This window comes from Salmo trutta, chromosome 13 (assembly GCF_901001165.1).
Source record: "Salmo trutta chromosome 13, fSalTru1.1, whole genome shotgun sequence".
NCBI lineage: Eukaryota > Metazoa > Chordata > Actinopteri > Salmoniformes > Salmonidae > Salmo > Salmo trutta.
Genome location: NC_042969.1, coordinates 58,138,981 through 58,156,065, shown reverse-complemented (window position 1 = coordinate 58,156,065; position 17,085 = coordinate 58,138,981). Strand labels below are relative to the sequence as shown.

The following is a 17,085-nucleotide window of genomic DNA, read 5'->3' as shown; positions in this document are numbered from 1 at the left end:
CTGGGGTGCTGTGTGTCTGCGGTGCAGTGTGTCTGCGGTGCAGTGTGTCTGGGGTGCTGTGTCTCTGGGGTGCTGTGTGTCTACGGTGCTGTGTGTCTGCGGTGCTGTGTGTCTGCGGTGCTGTGTGTCTGCGGTGCTGTGTGTCTGCGGTGCTGTGTGTCTGGGGTGCTGTGTGTCTGCGGTGCTGTGTTTCTGCGGTACTGTGTGTCTGGGGTGCTGTGTGTCTGCGGTGCTGTGTGTCTAGGGTGCTGTGTGTCTGGGGTGCTGTGTGTCTGCGGTGCTGTGTGTCTGCGTTGCTGTGTGTCTGCGGTGCTGTGTGTCTGGGGTGCTGTGTGTCTACGGTGCAGTGTGTCTACGGTGCTGTGTGTCTACGGTGCTGTGTGTCTGCGGTGCTGTGTGTCTGCGGTGCTGTGTGTCTGCGGTGCTGTGTGTCTACGGTGCAGTGTGTCTGGGGTGCTGTGTGTGTGTGTGTGTGTGTGTGTGTGTGTGTGTGTGTGTGTGTGTGTGTGGTGGTGGTAGTGGCCATAGAGATACAGTGTACTTTTTCATTCTGTGATGGTGGCACAGTACTGGTGGTATTTAGTCAACATCTGGTCAGATGGCTCTGATTGTCTCTAGACCTTGAGCTGCTGGCAGAGATGCAGAGATGCCAGACTGATGCCATGTTTGATGCCGGGGTGAGTTGATGAAGAGGTACATTTCACCATGACATTCACCACAGCCCACTTTTTCTGACCAGCAGACCTCTAGTAATTTAGTAACCTATGTAATCTTCAACCAACACAGTTATAGGGTTATCAATTATCTTTATCAATTTACAAAATGTACTTCGTTTACATTGGAGATCAACCAAATCTTAAAATTATCTAAATGGGTCTAAATGGGTTAATTTAGTATTCTTAATTTGAAGGGGGGAAAAAACAATTTTCTGAATTCTCCTTAACATACACATTTAAAATACATAGATAGATTTTGGGATGCTGGTTTGAGGTTACCAAACACCAATGCCAATCCTTTCCACAAGAAGAGAGCGATTGGTTTCCACTTAATCCCAGAGTGAAGTGTCAGTTGAGATTAGCCTGGGCTGGGTTGCTATTTCAACTGTGGATGGAAGGTTTAAATTGTCTGCTGTGCCTCTGTTTATAATCAGTACTGGGAGTCCTCAGACTCCACCAGCCACCAGTGTGCTGCTAGCTACATCGCTGATTAAATTAGCTCTTTAAAGGAGCAATCCGGGATTTGAAAAACAACAAACAGGCCCAACCACTTCTTTTGGGTAAACAGCTAAGAGATGGGGTTGGAGAAATGTAACCACTTGCAAATTCATGGATGTAAGGACTGGTCAACTATAGATCAAAATTATAGTTTTAACCATGTTTTGATATGTGGTTTTACAAACAATGGAGTGAAACAAACTCATATTGACAGGGGTAAGAGAGTTGAACTAAGCTCATGAGGCATTTATATGTTATATTCTTTAAGAATCAATGGCTATATGTCATTCATTCCAAAGTCCAAAAATTGATGTACCAATCCCTGATTGCCCCTTTAAGGAAGTAATGAGGATTATTTCCAGATCCCAGCCTGTGTGTTAAAGCGTTGTGTCCTGTCAGCCTAGTTAGCCTATAAACCAAGGCAGGAGACCACACAGCTAGACAGACATAGAGACATGGAAGGGGAAACTCTGGCCCTCGCTGACTAGTAGAAATCACTTCCTGACTGCCCTTAAAGGAAGAGGCCCCTGTACAATATGGGGAAACTAGACACCTTATTTAAGGGGGGGAATACTTTAGAAACAGAACAGTGGGAGACAGAGAGAGAGAGAGAGAGAGAGAGAGAGAGAGAGAGAGAGAAAATATATATATTTGAGTTTCCATGGTCATTTCCATTGACATATGATGTCTATGTTGGAAACCATTGGCTTGTTATGGCTAGGAATTTCAAATCCTGCAGGTCAGAAGGGTGTGTGTTAATGTATCTTATGATATAATGTGACATGACTGTGATTCACGCATGAAACAGGCTATATTTTACAGCACTGGTAACTTAATCTTATACCACAAATTTACTTTAGACCGTTTCAGTCAAAGCCTAATCAAAATCAAATCAATTAGCTAGTCAAGCTTGAGACCAGCTACTCTGGGATATTCACATATAGTTGGCCTTGTTTTACTGTAATTGGACTGTGTGTGTGAGACTGCACAGGGACCATCAGACATCTACCAGCGCCCTCCAGAGTCTAACATAGGACTTTTCACTGGAAAAGTTGCCTTGGTAGTGTTAAACTAAACTGCAGTGAGTGGCTACATAGATTCTAGAGAAGAGAGTATGATGATCTCAAAAAACCCAGTCAAATCTGAATCATTAAAGAGTACTTATAGCAGCTAGAATAGCAAAAAAATAGACCAATACAATAGTCCCACAACAGATATTTAATCAAAGCGCCTTGGACAGCTTGACACCAGATTCATTGTCAATTTATTCTTGGTGTAGAGATATGTTATCAGGGGCGCCTTATGAGGGGTGAAAAGTTAGGATGATTCTAAGGGCCTGTGACTGTCAGGTGCCCTAAAAAACTATTAGAACATTAGGTAAAAATTGTTCAATATTAAATTACTCACCTATCATCATTAACAGAATATTTTATTTACAATGTACTAATAAAACTAACGGTTTCTTTTTCTTTCCTTGTTTTTGGCAAAAAGTAAACATCCAGAGAGCCTCTGTAATGCCCCCGACCCCCTATTTACATGAAATGGTTCAGTCCTGCCCCCAACCCAGGAAGGAACGGTACTTGCCAGCAGTGAATTGTGAGTGAGGAGTGCTGGTGGAGCATCATGTCTCAGCTTCCTAAAGAAAAATCTGGTTACCAAAAATGAAAAGAAAGAAAAGAAAGACAGGAGAGAAAAAAGAAAGGGCGACAGTATGTCACCCAATTTTTCACAAAGGAAGGTGGGTGTAGTCCGTGAGTGGTGGAAATTAACCTGGTAACGTTAGTTCAGTCCATAGTGAAATAGGCTTATTTTGCTCCCCTACCATTAGTTACTTAATATCTTCACAGAAACGTCTGAGTGTTTACATTTCGCTCCTCTTTTAGCCAACATTTAATCAACGCAGGCAAACTTTTAGCAAGCTATTCATAGTAAATCAGTTGTCCCCGCCCCTGCCTAGTGCCAGGCCCAACAGATGCAGCTTCAGGCTCAGCAGCCCTGTCACCCCATCCCCCCCGAACCAGCCCCGTCTCCCCATCCCCATACCCCTGAACCAGCCCTGTCTCCCCATCCCCATACCCCTGAACCAGCCCCGTTTCCCCATCCCCATACCCCTGAACCAGCCCCGTCTCCCCATCCCCATACCCCTGAACCAGCCCCGTCTCCCCATCCCCATACCCCTGAACCAGCCCCGTCTCCCCATCCCCATACCCCTGAACCAGCCCCGTCTCCCCAGACCCCTGAACCAGCCCCGTCTCCCCATCCCCATACCCCTGAACCAGCCCCGTCTCCCCATCCCCATACCCCTGAACCAGCCCTGTCTCCCCATCCCCATACCCCTGAACCAGCCCTGTCTCCCCATCCCCATACCCCTGAACCAGCCCCGTCTCCCCATCCCCATACCCCTGAACCAGCCCTGTCTCCCCATCCCCATACCCCTGAACCAGCCCTGTCTCCCCATCCCCATACCCCTGAACCAGCCCTGTCTCCCCATCCCCCTACCCCTGAACCAGCCCCGTCTCCCCATCCCCATCCCCCTGAACCAGCACTGTCTCCCCATCCCCATACCCCTGAACCAGCCCTGTCTCCCCATCCCCATGAACCAGCCCTGTCTCCCCATCCCCATCCCCCTGAACCAGCCCCGTCTCCCCATCCCCATACCCCTGAACCAGCCCTGTCTCCCCATCCCCATACCCCTGAACCAGCCCTGTCTCCCCATACCCCTGAACCAGCCCTGTCTCCCCATCCCCATACCCCTGAACCAGCCCCGTCTCCCCATCCCCATACCCCTGAACCAGCTCCGTCTCCCCATCCCCATACCCCTGAACCAGCCCTGTCTCCCCATCCCCATAGCCCTGAACCAGCCCCGTCTCCCCATCCCCATCCCCCTGAACCAGCCCTGTCTCCCCATCCCCATACCCCTGAACCAGCCCTGTCTCCCCATCCCCATAGCCCTGAACCAGCCCCGTCTCCCCATCCCCATACCCCTGAACCAGCCCTCAAACATTGTAATAATTTTTTCCACATAATGATCATTATATGAAACAAAAACAGCCTATAGTCTATATTGGATGCTGGACAGTTTGAAGCATTGAGTGACTCAGTCTGTATAAGTGACAGCCAATGTTAAAATAATACCTTCAAGTCATATGGCCAAGGTATGTCTCCATGGCTTTGATGCAGACTGAAATGTGGTCATTTTCCGACATCTAGTGGTGTTGATACGCAACTGCAGGTAATTTGGGTCAATATTCTCCAGGATTCAGTGCTATTGCATTTTTTCCGTGGTGCACGCAGTTAATAGAAGGTCAACTAAATGGTAATAACTGAAATGTTGGTTATGATGTTATTACAAATGGTATTATATTATAGGATATATTATCATATGTGTCATGTACACTCTACAGAGCCAGGACCCTCTTCAAGTGATAGTTTTGTCAGGGAGGAGTGTGGAAGTGGAGGAAGAGGTGAAAGACAGCAGATGATGAGGATGGAGCAAATGAGAGAAGGTGCACAGAAAGAGACAGACAAAGTGAGGATGTTGAAAAACAAGCTGATCAGTGACTTTGCTAGCAAGAAGGCTCAGCGCTGGGTTCTTGGTGGATAAGGCTGAGCAAGGGCCAGTGATAACTGTTAAATGGCATGGCTATGGATATTGGATCACTACACACATGATGCCAACAGGCTGAGAACAAGACTGAGAACAAGATGTATCTCAAAGTAATGGATAGATTGCCATAACATTTGTTGTGCACAATCAAGACCCCAAGTGGAAGAAACCTAGTGATTTGGTGACCATTTGACCTTTCCTCTAGCGCTACCATCAGGCCTTTTCATTTCCATTTAGTTTTCCATTTCCACTTTTACAGCTGCTTATTTTCTAGTTGGTATGTATACTTAGTTCAACAATCTGCTGCTGATTTGATTATTTTGTTTGTTATATCATTCTATAGATGATGATGTTAATTTATTTTAATTGAAGAGGTTAATGTATTTTTAAGTTATATTTATTTTAAGTTATTCATTAATGTTAAGAGAATTTTCCACTCATGAATTTTACCATTAAAATGACATTTAGACTGTAAAAGACAGCCTTTAGCACATCTCTTATAGAGGGTATCAGTCCTGCATCAAATAGTGAATTCCACTGTATGCAGAATGTTGCATCCATGTCTGCACAGTGTTATATTTTCACAGCTCACTGTCAGTTAATATCGTACAGAAAATATTGGACTACAAGAGAGTTGCAAGCCTGCAAAGTTAGAGTTATTTAAAGCTTTAAATGGGTCATTTGGGTTCTGGAGGTGTGTGGTTACAGCAATTGCGCAGGGTTGGTGTGGCCTGTGGTGGTGGGGCCCAATGTGATATCTTTTCATGGGGCCCAAAATCCCTGGCGGCGCCCCTGTCTGTTATATAGCTGTATATTGTTCCGCTAGTCACAGAACTGTAATTCTGAGTTACTTCTCTACTAGACCTTTCATTACTAGACCAATAGAAGAGACCATAAAAGAGGGGTTACCGCCTGGTATAAGGTAATTCAACTGACGCGCTTATCCAGAGTGACTTACAGGAGTAATTAGGGTTAAGTGCCTTGCTCAAAGGTTCATTGGAAGATTTTTCACCTAGTCTAATCGGGATTCAAACTAGCAACCTTTCGATTACTGGCCCAATGATCTTAACCGTTAGGCAACCTGCTGCCCTATATATTAAGGGTTTGATTCCAAAATGCGATATTTACATTTTCTGAAATTTTGGTGAATCAACTTTAATTAAAAATGCATATTGTGAAAGAGATAGAGCTGTTGTTTTTTTTATCTTACCATGACATGGGCTGGTGAAAAGACAGATATGATTTGGTATCTTACCATGACATGGGCTAGTGAAAAGACAGATATGATTTGGTATCTTACCATGACATGGGCTAGTGAAAAGACAGATATGATTTGGTATCTTACCATGACATGGGCTAGTGAAAAGACAGATATGATTTGGTATCTTACCATGACATGGGCTGGTGAAAAGACAGATATGATTTGGTATCTTACCATGACATGGGCTAGTGAAAAGACAGATATGATTTGGTATCTTACCATGACATGGGCTAGTGAAAAGACAGATATGATTTGGTATCTTACCATGACATGGGCTAGTGAAAAGACAGATATAATTTGGTATCTTACCATGACATGGGCTAGTAAAAAGACAGATATGATTTGGTATCTTACCATGACATGGGCTAGTGAAAAGACAGATATGATTTGGTATCTTACCATGACATGGGCTGGTGAAAAGACAGATATGATTTGGTATCTTACCATGACATGGGCTAGTGAAAAGACAGATATGATTTGGTATCTTACCATGACATGGGCTAGTGAAAAGACAGATATGATTTGGTATCTTACCATGACATGGGCTAGTGAAAAGACAGATATGATTTGGTATCTTACCATGACATGGGCTGGTGAAAAGACAGATATGATTTGGTATCTTACCATGACATGGGCTAGTGAAAAGACAGATATGATAAGGTATCTTACCATGACATGGGCTAGTGAAAAGACAGATATGATTTGGTATCTTACCATGACATGGGCTGGTGAAAAGACAGATATGATTTGGTATCTTACCATGACATGGGCTGGTGAAAAGACAGATATGATTTGGTATCTTACCATGACATGGGCTAGTGAAAAGACAGATATGATTTGGTATCTTACCATGACATGGGCTGGTGAAAAGACAGATATGATTTGGTATCTTACCATGACATGGGCTGGTGAAAAGACAGATATGATTTGGTATCTTACCATGACATGGGCTGGTGAAAAGACAGATATGATTTGGTATCTTACCATGACATGGGCTAGTGAAAAGACAGATATGATTTGGTATCTTACCATGACATGGGCTAGTGAAAAGACAGATATGATTTGGTATCTTACCATGACATGGGCTGGTGAAAAGACAGATATGATTTGGTATCTTACCATGACATGGGCTGGTGAAAAGACAGATATGATTTGGTATCTTACCATGACATGGGCTAGTGAAAAGACAGATATGATTTGGTATCTTACCATGACATGGGCTGGTGAAAAGACAGATATGATTTGGTATCTTACCATGACATGGGCTAGTGAAAAGACAGACATGATTTTGTTCAAAATATATTGCAAGGTCATTTTATTTTAGAGAGATAAAATGTGGTAACTGACCGACTTTTTGGTTACTGGCCCAACACTCTTAACCCCTAGTCTACCTAGCTATTTGGTGACAATGGATAGTTTCTGGTACTTACCTCAAATATTTCAAGTGTACAAACCTACTCTTGTCTCAATGATTCTCAAAGAAACTAAAATGTAATGAATATGCTATTATGAGTTAATTGCCATTTTAACAATTTCAAACTAACTACCTGCTAAATACCAGGACGTAAAATAAAAGGTTACCAATAGAGTATTAGTAATAGGTGCTTAAATGTAGTACACTTTATTCACAAGTCTTACTTTTCTCACAGAAGGTTCCGGTCCATCCAGAGGAGCAGGTGCAGGCTCCACTGACATGGTCACACAGAGCCCCGTGCTGACACTGACAGTCCAGGGCACAGCTCCAACCATAGCTGCCCTCCACACACACTGTGGGAACAGGGGAGAGACACATGGACAGCATCAGACAGAGATATTACCAGCCAAAATATATACGCATTTGCTGCTGTAAGGACATGTGTTTTGTCACAGCACAAATATTGTCACAGCAAAGTAATCCTGCAGCAACAGAATTTTAACGTGTAGTCCATCATTTTGCTTGATCGATGGTTAGGCTATTAGCTGGCCAAAAGTAGGCTACAAGAAAAGTGCAATACAATTAATATAACCGTGTGTTAGCATAAGTTTTCAGTGAATTTATGTAAATCACAAAGCTCATCTGCAATTCCTGTGGTGCAGGAAAATTCTCATCAACAAAAGAGTGATCAAATTAAGATCCTACATCTGTAGAACACTTGCTTGAGCCAGATCTGGTCCAAAGATGTGCTACAGTGTATTACCTAAAGATGGCAGAATTTCCAAAGAAATGTCTTACTCTGTTCACAGTGGTCTCCAGTGAAACCAGCCTCACACACACAGCGTCCAGTCACAGCATCACAACTCAGGGCTCGGTCTGCACACTGGCACCTGTTAGAGCACCCAGAGCCCCAGGACCCCTCCTCACAGGCTGTGGAGACACGCACACACACACGCACAACATGTCGTTTTCTTTACCAACCTGGGTGTGTGTGTGTTTTGTGTGTGTGTGGGCGCGCACCTGCCTGTGTGTATGTGTGTGTGTGTGTGTGTGTGTGTGTGTGTGTGTGTGTGTGTGTGTGTGTGTGTGTGTGTGGGCGCGCACCTGCCTGTGTGTATGTGTGATAGTGGTGCTTACACGTAGTGCAGTCGTGTCCTGTTCGGCCCGGGGGACATGTACAGTGTCCGGTGACAGGGTCACAGCTGGCATCAGGATGACAGACACAAGCACTCACACAGCCTGGCCCATAGGACCCTGTTGGACACACTGTGAAGCAGAGAAATAGCCAGGGTGAAATATAACACAGTATATCATAAGGTCTTTCTCTCTCGCAGTCTCTCTCTTTCCTTTACCCTCACTTTAGCAAGACTGTAGACGGTTGCCGTTTATTTGTTTCACTCACCAGTCTGGCAGAGTTGTTCTGTGTACCCAGGGTTACAGTCACAGACTCCTGTCTGCGTGTTGCAGGAAGCGCCGTTCTCACACGCTCTACATGGGAACTGGCACTTCAACCCCCATAATCCCTCTGGGCAGTCTACGGGGGGAGGGAAAACTCAGGGCTATAGCTACTGACCAGTTATAGACCAGTTTTGGTGGTCAGGTCATTTGGTCAGGATAAGCCCTAATTGAGATGTATGACCATCAAGACCACATGGTTTAACTGACTTCAGGTCATTGGTTTAAGAGCAGATGAAGAGCAGGTCTGATTGGTGGACCGATGTCTTCCAATACTGCTGTACTGTTTGAATTTAGATCCTCACCCCAGATTTGAAAAACAGTGAGGGACAATATGGAAGGAACGGCACGATATTTAAGTGAAAGATAAATACAGTATAATAATGAGTAATAATACATTTAACAGTAATACAGGTATTAAATACTGAGTTATGAAGCATTCTAACTACCTTGTTGACAGGCCTTTCCTGTCTTCCCAACAGGGCAGATACACTGTCCTGTCACGGGGTCACAGGGTGCTCCTCCACACACACACGTTCGGAGGCAGTTCTCCCCGAACTGACCAGCCCTGCAGGCTACATACAGATACACAGAGGACGACATGATGGAGGGAGAAAGAGAGAGACAGATAGAGACAGAGAGAGACAGAGAGAAAGGGTTACACAAACCTTTCTTCATTTCCTGTATATCTCCCTCGTTGGGATCGTGTGCAGTAGCAAGGCGATCTCAAAGTGGACTGATGTTGCATGGCCCCCTTTCACAACCTCGTGTCAATTCAAAGCTAAACAAAACCATAAAGAGATGCATGATTTGTTTGCTTTAATAAAAGGGAACCTCATGGAGGTCTGGACAATGCATTAGCTCTAAAATAACCCCTCCATGTTAACTTGTCCGGTCTGTAGGGAGACAGAGTTATGATTTAAACAGAGCTCCTGAACGTTCTTTAATATGTCTGGACCATAGGAGAGACTAACGCTACTGAAACGTTCCACTGGTCTGTAGAGCAAGATGCCAGAAGAGGAACACTATTGAAGCCTATTGAGCAAACTAACACACACATGTACGCATACGCACGCAGGCACTCACACACTCCCATTCATATTTCCACATTCATGAGGGAACAGTACAACATCGCTCTCTCTGAATGTAAGGTCAGGAGTTGTTCCTGAATGGACCAGGAAACACTCCTGTCCCTAGCTACATGCATTGTGGTTGGGGAGTCTCCTCCACAAGGGGGTTGGCTCACCCAGCTGACACAGGTTCCCATGGAGCCCTGCAGGACACCTCCAGGTGCACTCTCCACTCCTAGGGTCACAGGTCGCCCCACCTGGACAGTCACACTGCTGCCCACAGCCACTACCATAGAACCCTGGATCACACTCTGGAGAGAAACACACACACGTACACACACACACACACACACACACACATACATAAACACAGGAGAGGAGCTTCACTATCATCCAGACAACCATGAAACAATGTCATTTTTCTTTTTCAATATCCTCAATATCTGTGTACTGTATTGTCTGAGCCAGAACAGCTAACCTTGCTGACACTGAGAGCCGTGGTGGCCAGGTTTGCAAAGACAGGTCCCGTTCTTGGGATGGCAGCCCAGGGAATGTTCCAGAACACAGTCACACTCCTCAGAGCAGCCGACACCGTGGGTCCACCTGGGACAAGCTGGAGAAGGGAAGGTACTGTCAGTACATCTCTAGAATCAGGGAGCAAGCTACAGAAAGGGAATTGACATCATTTTCTTCATCCGTCACTACTGCAGTGTTCCTACAATCTGGTCCAAGATACACAGGCAGTGCAGGCTTTTGTTCCAGACCAGTACTAAGACACCCGATTCAACTGAACTGTTTAGTTTATTAGTTGAATCAGGCTGGAACAAAAGCTCCAGAGGGCAGAAGAACACTCCTGTACTACATTAAGATGTCAGTCGTGGTGGCTGCTGGGTACTGTAGTCTAGAAGATATGGGTACTCACGCAGGTGGCAGAAGCGTCCGTACAGCCCCGGGGCACACAGGCAGGCTCCATAGAGACGGTGGCAGCGCCCGTTGTTGGGGCAGTTACACCTCCACCTACAGTGTTTCCCAAAGTATCCTTGTGGGCAACCTGTCAACATGTCAACAAGACACAGAAGAGTTGCACATGTGGTTAGACCAGATTTTGCCATTCCAGCATGTAGCCTGGTCCCCAATCTGTTTGTGTTGTCTTACAAACTCCTATGGTTATTGTCACATTGATGAGACGGCACAAACGGATCTGGCACCAGGCTATGTCTACAGGGCAGAGCCAGTGCCTAATCTTATGGGTGGTGAAATCAACAGGGCCAGCTAAATAGGATTAGCCACTTAAGGCAAGGTGACTGGTCTGTGTCTGGACTTGTACGTGGTGGAGCTGTGACATGGAGTGACATAAAAACATGCAGTGGGGAGGAGGGGAGAGGAGTGGTGGGATACTGAAGTGCCAGTAATAAGGGGAAAAAATGGCTGTGTGTGGACCCCTGTGGGGGAGCAGTCGACTGAGTGCTGAGGAGTGTGTTTGTGTGTGTGTGTGTGTGTGTGTGTGTGTGTGTGTGTGTGTGTGTGTGTGTGTGTGTGTGTGTGTGTGTGTGTGTGTGTGTGTGTGTGTGTGTGTGTCAGTCCCTACCATCCTCACAGAGCTGGCCCTGCACCCCTGGTGGGCAAACACACCTCCCGGTCACTGGTTCACAGGAGCCCCCATTCTGGCACCGACACAGGCTGTTACAGGCCTGTCCATAGGTCCCTACAGGACAAGCTGGGAGGGGAGAGAAGGAGAGAGAGAGAAAGAGTGAGGGAGAGAGAGGAGAGAAGGAGAGGGAGAGAGGGAGAGAGAGAGGGAGAGAGAGAGAGACATTCTATCACTTGTCTTTCATATTATCTTCTCCACATGAGGGTCTTTCTTCGCTTTTTGCATTTCCCACATTAATCCCACATGGTTTGTATAGAAATTACCACACAACCCAGCTGGACCTTTTAAATGGGTTCAGTAAAAGCCAGTCAACATTCCATGTCACACTTCTTGTGTACAACTATTTTATGAATCTCTGAGGGAAAATGTGTCAGTTAGCAATTAGTCATGTTTGTAGCCATGTGGCAATGTGGCAAGCTAGGCTAGTGAAAAATCGGTACATAACACATTCTGTGTCACGTCCTGACCCTAGTAAGATGTCATTTTCTATAGTAGAGTAGGGCAGGGCATGACAGGGGGTGTTTTGGGTTGTTCTATGTGGTCTATTTCTATGTTTAAGTTCTAGTTTGTCTATTTCTATGTTGGGATTGTTTGGGGTTGATCTCTAATTGGAGGCAGCTGATCCTCATTGCCTCTGATTAGAGATCATATTTAAGTAGGGGTTTTTCTCATTGTTGTTTGTGGGTTATTATCTTTTGAGTAGTGTGTTTTCCTCTCTGTGTCACGGTTTGTTGTTTTTGTATATTTAAGTGTATTGCATTCAGTTTCACGTTTAATAAATATGTGGAACTACGAACACACTCTATTTTGGTCCGCTCCTTCGAATAGCCGTGACATTCTGAGAACTGAATATTCTTGGTATAAAGATCTTTACTTTACTTCTATTCCTCTCTGGTTACACTGTATCCAGGCAAACACATCACTGCCTTCCATATCTAACACATGCTGTCATGCAAAATGCAATAGCATGTCTACATGAGTGTACATTATGAAGACCAGCTCTTTCCATGACATAGCAAAGGGGATACCTAGTCAGTTGCAAAACTGAATGCAGTAAACCCTTGAGGCTGTTCTGGTTGCAACTCAATAGCAGGAAGGTGTTCTTAATATTTTGCACACAGTGCATAATAATATTCTCTTCTCAACATGGTAGTTGTCTTCTTCCCAAGCTAACGATTAAAACCTAATGAGATGACAAAAATGGCCATTCTCTGCTATGTTTTCAATCTTCCCCACTGGTCAGGGAAAATGGCCTCATCATAACCTAACTCTTCTTGGTGTGAATTTGAACACTAGCCCAAAGGAGCATGTTTAAATGTATAACAATGACTGATTGTAATGGATTTATCCCCACGTGGCTCCACAATTCCAAACATAATTATATCCCTGGTTCAGGTCCAGCCCAAAGACACTCATTAATCATGCTTGGTTGTGAAACAATGGCTTCTGGTCTCTTTCTAACACAGTGTTTGACAGTGGACATCCCTGGCCTGGAGGCTGTATTCTGTGGGGCGCTTGGCCATTCTCCAGGCAAGATCTGGGTTCAAATACCTAACCCTGAGGACTAACCAATCAAATAACTGTCTGCTCAATAATATGCACTGAATAACACTGAAACTCTATCAGGTGATTGATGATTTCCAAGGGTTACAGTGATAATAAGAGACGCTGGGGAGAGGAGAGGAGAGGAGAGGAGAGGAGAGGAGAGGAGAGGAAAGGAGAGGAAAGGAGAGGAAAGGAGAGTGACTTACTCTCGTTGCAGATGACGCCAGTCCATCCAGGTGTACATTCACAGCGGTCTCTGTCCGCACCACACACTGCTCCGTTCTCACAGTCAGCACAGCTCACACCGCAGTCATAACCAAAGGAATCATCTAGACACACTGAGACACACGCGCACATAGTCCTGTAAAACCATGGCATGATTTACAGTTTTTGCCACATGAGGTTGGTCCAATGTCTGAGACAGAGTATGTGTGATAACGTTGATCGTCAACCAGACGTGTAAGCACTGATTTGCTACCTATGTGGCTGACCAGGGTGAGTTCCCCTCTCTGTGCCTCTTCCTCCTCATCATCACCATAGGGTGAGTGCAGGGCTGCAGTGTACTGCAGGAGCTGAGGGGGCTGTCGGAACAGCAGATCTGGCAACCTGTGGACTCCCAGATCCTCCTCTGGGTCATCCTCCTCTTCCTCGTCATCCAGGTCACTGTCATACAGCGCTGCATTGGGACAGACAGACAGACAGACAGACAGACAGACAGACAGACAGACAGACAGACAGACAGACAGACAGACAGACAGACAGACAGACAGACAGGTGGAGAGGAGACACTGAACACTTTCACATTCAGCACATTTACATTACATCTAACTATACTATACTGTATTACACTATACTATATTATACTATACTATACTGTATTATACTCTACTATACTACACGGAACTATAATATACACTGCTCAAAAAAATAAAGGGAACACTTAAACAACACAATGTAACTCCAAGTCAATCACACTTCTGTGAAATCAAACTGTCCACTTAGGAAGCAACACTGATTGACAATAAATTTCACATGCTGTTGTGCAAATGGATTAGACAACAGGTGGAAATTATAGGCAATTAGCAAGACACCCCCAATAAAGGAGTGGTTCTGCAGGTGGGGACCACAGACCACTTCTCAGTTCCTATGCTTCCTGGCTGATGTTTTGGTCACTTTTGAATGCTGGCGGTGCTTTCACACTAGTAGTAGCATGAGACGGAGTCTACAACCCACACAAGTGGCTCAGATAGTGCAGCTCATCCAGGATGGCACATCAATGCGAGCTGTGGCAAGAAGGTTTGCTGTGTCTGTCAGCGTAGTGTCCAAAGCATGGAGGCGCTCCCAGGAGACAGGCCAGTACATCAGGAGACGTGGAGGAGGCAGTAGAAGGGCAACAACCCAGCAGCAGGACGGCTACCTCCGCCTTTGTGCAAGGAGGAGCAGGAGAAGCACTGCCAGAGCCCTGCAAAATGACCTCCAGCAGGCCACAAATGTGCATGTGTCTGCTCAAACGGTCGGAAACAGACTCCATGAGGGTGGTATGAGGGCCCGACGTCCACAGGTGGGGGTTGTGCTTACAGCCCAACACCATGCAGGACGTTTGGCATTTGCCAGAGAACACCAAGATTGGCAAATTCGCCACTGGCGCCCTGTGCTCTTCACAGATGAAAGCAGGTTCACACTGAGCACGTGACAGACGTGACAGAGTCTGGAGACGCCGTGGAGAACGTTCTGCTGCCTGCAACATCCTCCAGCATGACCGGTTTGGCGGTGGGTCAGTCATGGTGTGGGGTGGCATTTCTTTGGGGGGCCGCACAGCCCTCCATGTGCTCGCTAGAGGTAGCCTGACTGCCATTAGGTACCGAGATGAGATCCTCAGACCCCTTGTGAGACCATATGCTGGTGCGGTTGGCCCTGGGTTCCTCCTAATGCAAGACAATGCTAGACCTCATGTGACTGGAGTGTGTCAGCAGTTCCTGCAAGAGGAAGGCATTGATGCTATGGACTGGCCCACCCGTTCCCCAGACCTGAATCCAATTGAGCACATCTGGGACATCATGACTCGCTCCATCCACCAACGCCACGTTGCACCACAGACTGTCCAGGAGTTGGCGGATGCTTTAGTCCAGGTCTGGGAGGAGATCCCTCAGGAGACCATCCGCCACCTCATCAGGAGCATGCCCAGGCGTTGTAGGGAGGTCATACAGGCACGTGGAGGCCACACACACTACTGAGCCTCATTTTGACTTGTTTTAAGGACATTACATCAAAGTTGGATCAGCATGTAGTGTGGTTTTCCACTTTAATTTTGAGTGTGACTCCAAATCCAGACCTCCGTGGGTTGATACATTGGATTTCCATTGATTATTTTTGTGTGATTTTGTTGTCAGCACATTCAACTATGTAAAGAAAAAAGTATTTAATAAGATTTCTTTCATTCAGATCTAGGATGTGTTGTTCCCTTTATTTTTTGGAGCAGTATATTATACTATACTATATTATACACTGTATTATACTATACTATATTATTCTATACTATATTATGCTATACCATAATATATGATAATATACTCTACTATATTATACTATAATATACTGTATTATACTATACTAAACTATACTGTATTATACTATACTATACTATACTATCATTTACATTACATTCATCTGAATGCTCAAGGTGATTGTATCATTACTATAGCCTGCAAATGTCTCTCAGAGTTACTTTCACATGTTTAAAAACAATGTATAGAAATTCACTGTGAAATTACAGCATAGTATAGTAAAGTATAGTACATCATAGTATATTGTAGCACAGCAAAGCATCAGAGGGGTTTGGTTAAATGCGGAAGACACATTTCAGTTGAAGGCATTCAGTTGTACAACTGACAAGGCATCCCCTTCCCCTTTCCTATAGTATAGTATAGCATAGTAAAGTACAGCATAGTATAGCATAGTATAGCATAGTATAGCATAGTTTAGCATAGTATTGTATAGTATAGCCTAGCATAGTATAGCACAGTATAATATTATGATCAAATATCACTCACAGATGCAGGCTCTCTGGTCGATGTCCAAACGGAAGCCCATTCTGCAGAAACACTCGTAGGTCCCCAGTGTGTTCACACAGTAGTGTTCACAGACAGAACTCTCTGCCAGGCACTCATCAATATCTGACAAGACCACAAAACAATAGGAAGTACTTTGAATATTTAGAAGGTACTATACAAGTGTTCTATTTGTATTATCAAAACTAGTACAATGAGTTATTAGACACTGTCAATGCATAATCATCTTCTCTGTGATCGATCATCAATTTTGACTGCCACGGCCAAATGGGTGCCTAAACATGCCCCTTCATGTCTATCAAATCAAATCAAATGTTATTTGTCACATGCTCCGAATACAACACCTTACAGTGAAATGCTGACTGACAAGCCCTTAACCAACAATGCAGTTCAAGAAATAAAGTTAAGAAAATATTTACTGAATAAAATAAAGTTAAAAAATAAAATAAAAAGTAACACAATAAAATAACAGTAACGAGGCTATATACAGGGGGTACTGAGTCAATGTGGAGGGGTACAGGTTAGTTTAGGTAATTTCTACATGTAGGTAGGGGTAAAGTGACTATGCATAGATAATAAAACAGTGAGTAGCAGCAGTGTAAAAAACAAAGGGGGGGGGGGGCATTTGATGAATTGTTCAGCAGTCTTATGGCTTGGGGGTAGAAGCAGTCAAGATTCTCTAGATCACTGTGTTGAATTTCATACTAACCGTACTTCACATTCAGTCACCTCTGTCTTATACAATAATGTAAACTCAATCCAGAGTCAATTTAGACCAAGATAATAAGTGGATGCTGGTC

General features: G+C 44.7%; 1 protein-coding gene across 1 annotated transcript in view; it reads right to left on the bottom strand.

Moving 5' to 3' along the window:
* Positions 1-17,085, bottom strand: part of LOC115206169 (multiple epidermal growth factor-like domains protein 6) — a 99,289-nt gene that overhangs the window by 26,500 nt on the left and 55,704 nt on the right. Inside the window, exons 12-23 of the mRNA XM_029772825.1 lie at positions 16,268-16,390; positions 13,696-13,893; positions 13,424-13,555; positions 11,610-11,738; positions 10,944-11,072; positions 10,500-10,634; positions 10,198-10,332; positions 9,401-9,526; positions 8,899-9,030; positions 8,634-8,762; positions 8,295-8,426; positions 7,721-7,849 (exon numbers count right to left, since the gene is read on the bottom strand). Of these exons, the coding sequence (XP_029628685.1) occupies positions 7,721-7,849; positions 8,295-8,426; positions 8,634-8,762; positions 8,899-9,030; positions 9,401-9,526; positions 10,198-10,332; positions 10,500-10,634; positions 10,944-11,072; positions 11,610-11,738; positions 13,424-13,555; positions 13,696-13,893; positions 16,268-16,390 (1,629 nt within the window). The remainder of the gene's footprint in view (positions 1-7,720; positions 7,850-8,294; positions 8,427-8,633; positions 8,763-8,898; positions 9,031-9,400; positions 9,527-10,197; positions 10,333-10,499; positions 10,635-10,943; positions 11,073-11,609; positions 11,739-13,423; positions 13,556-13,695; positions 13,894-16,267; positions 16,391-17,085) is intronic.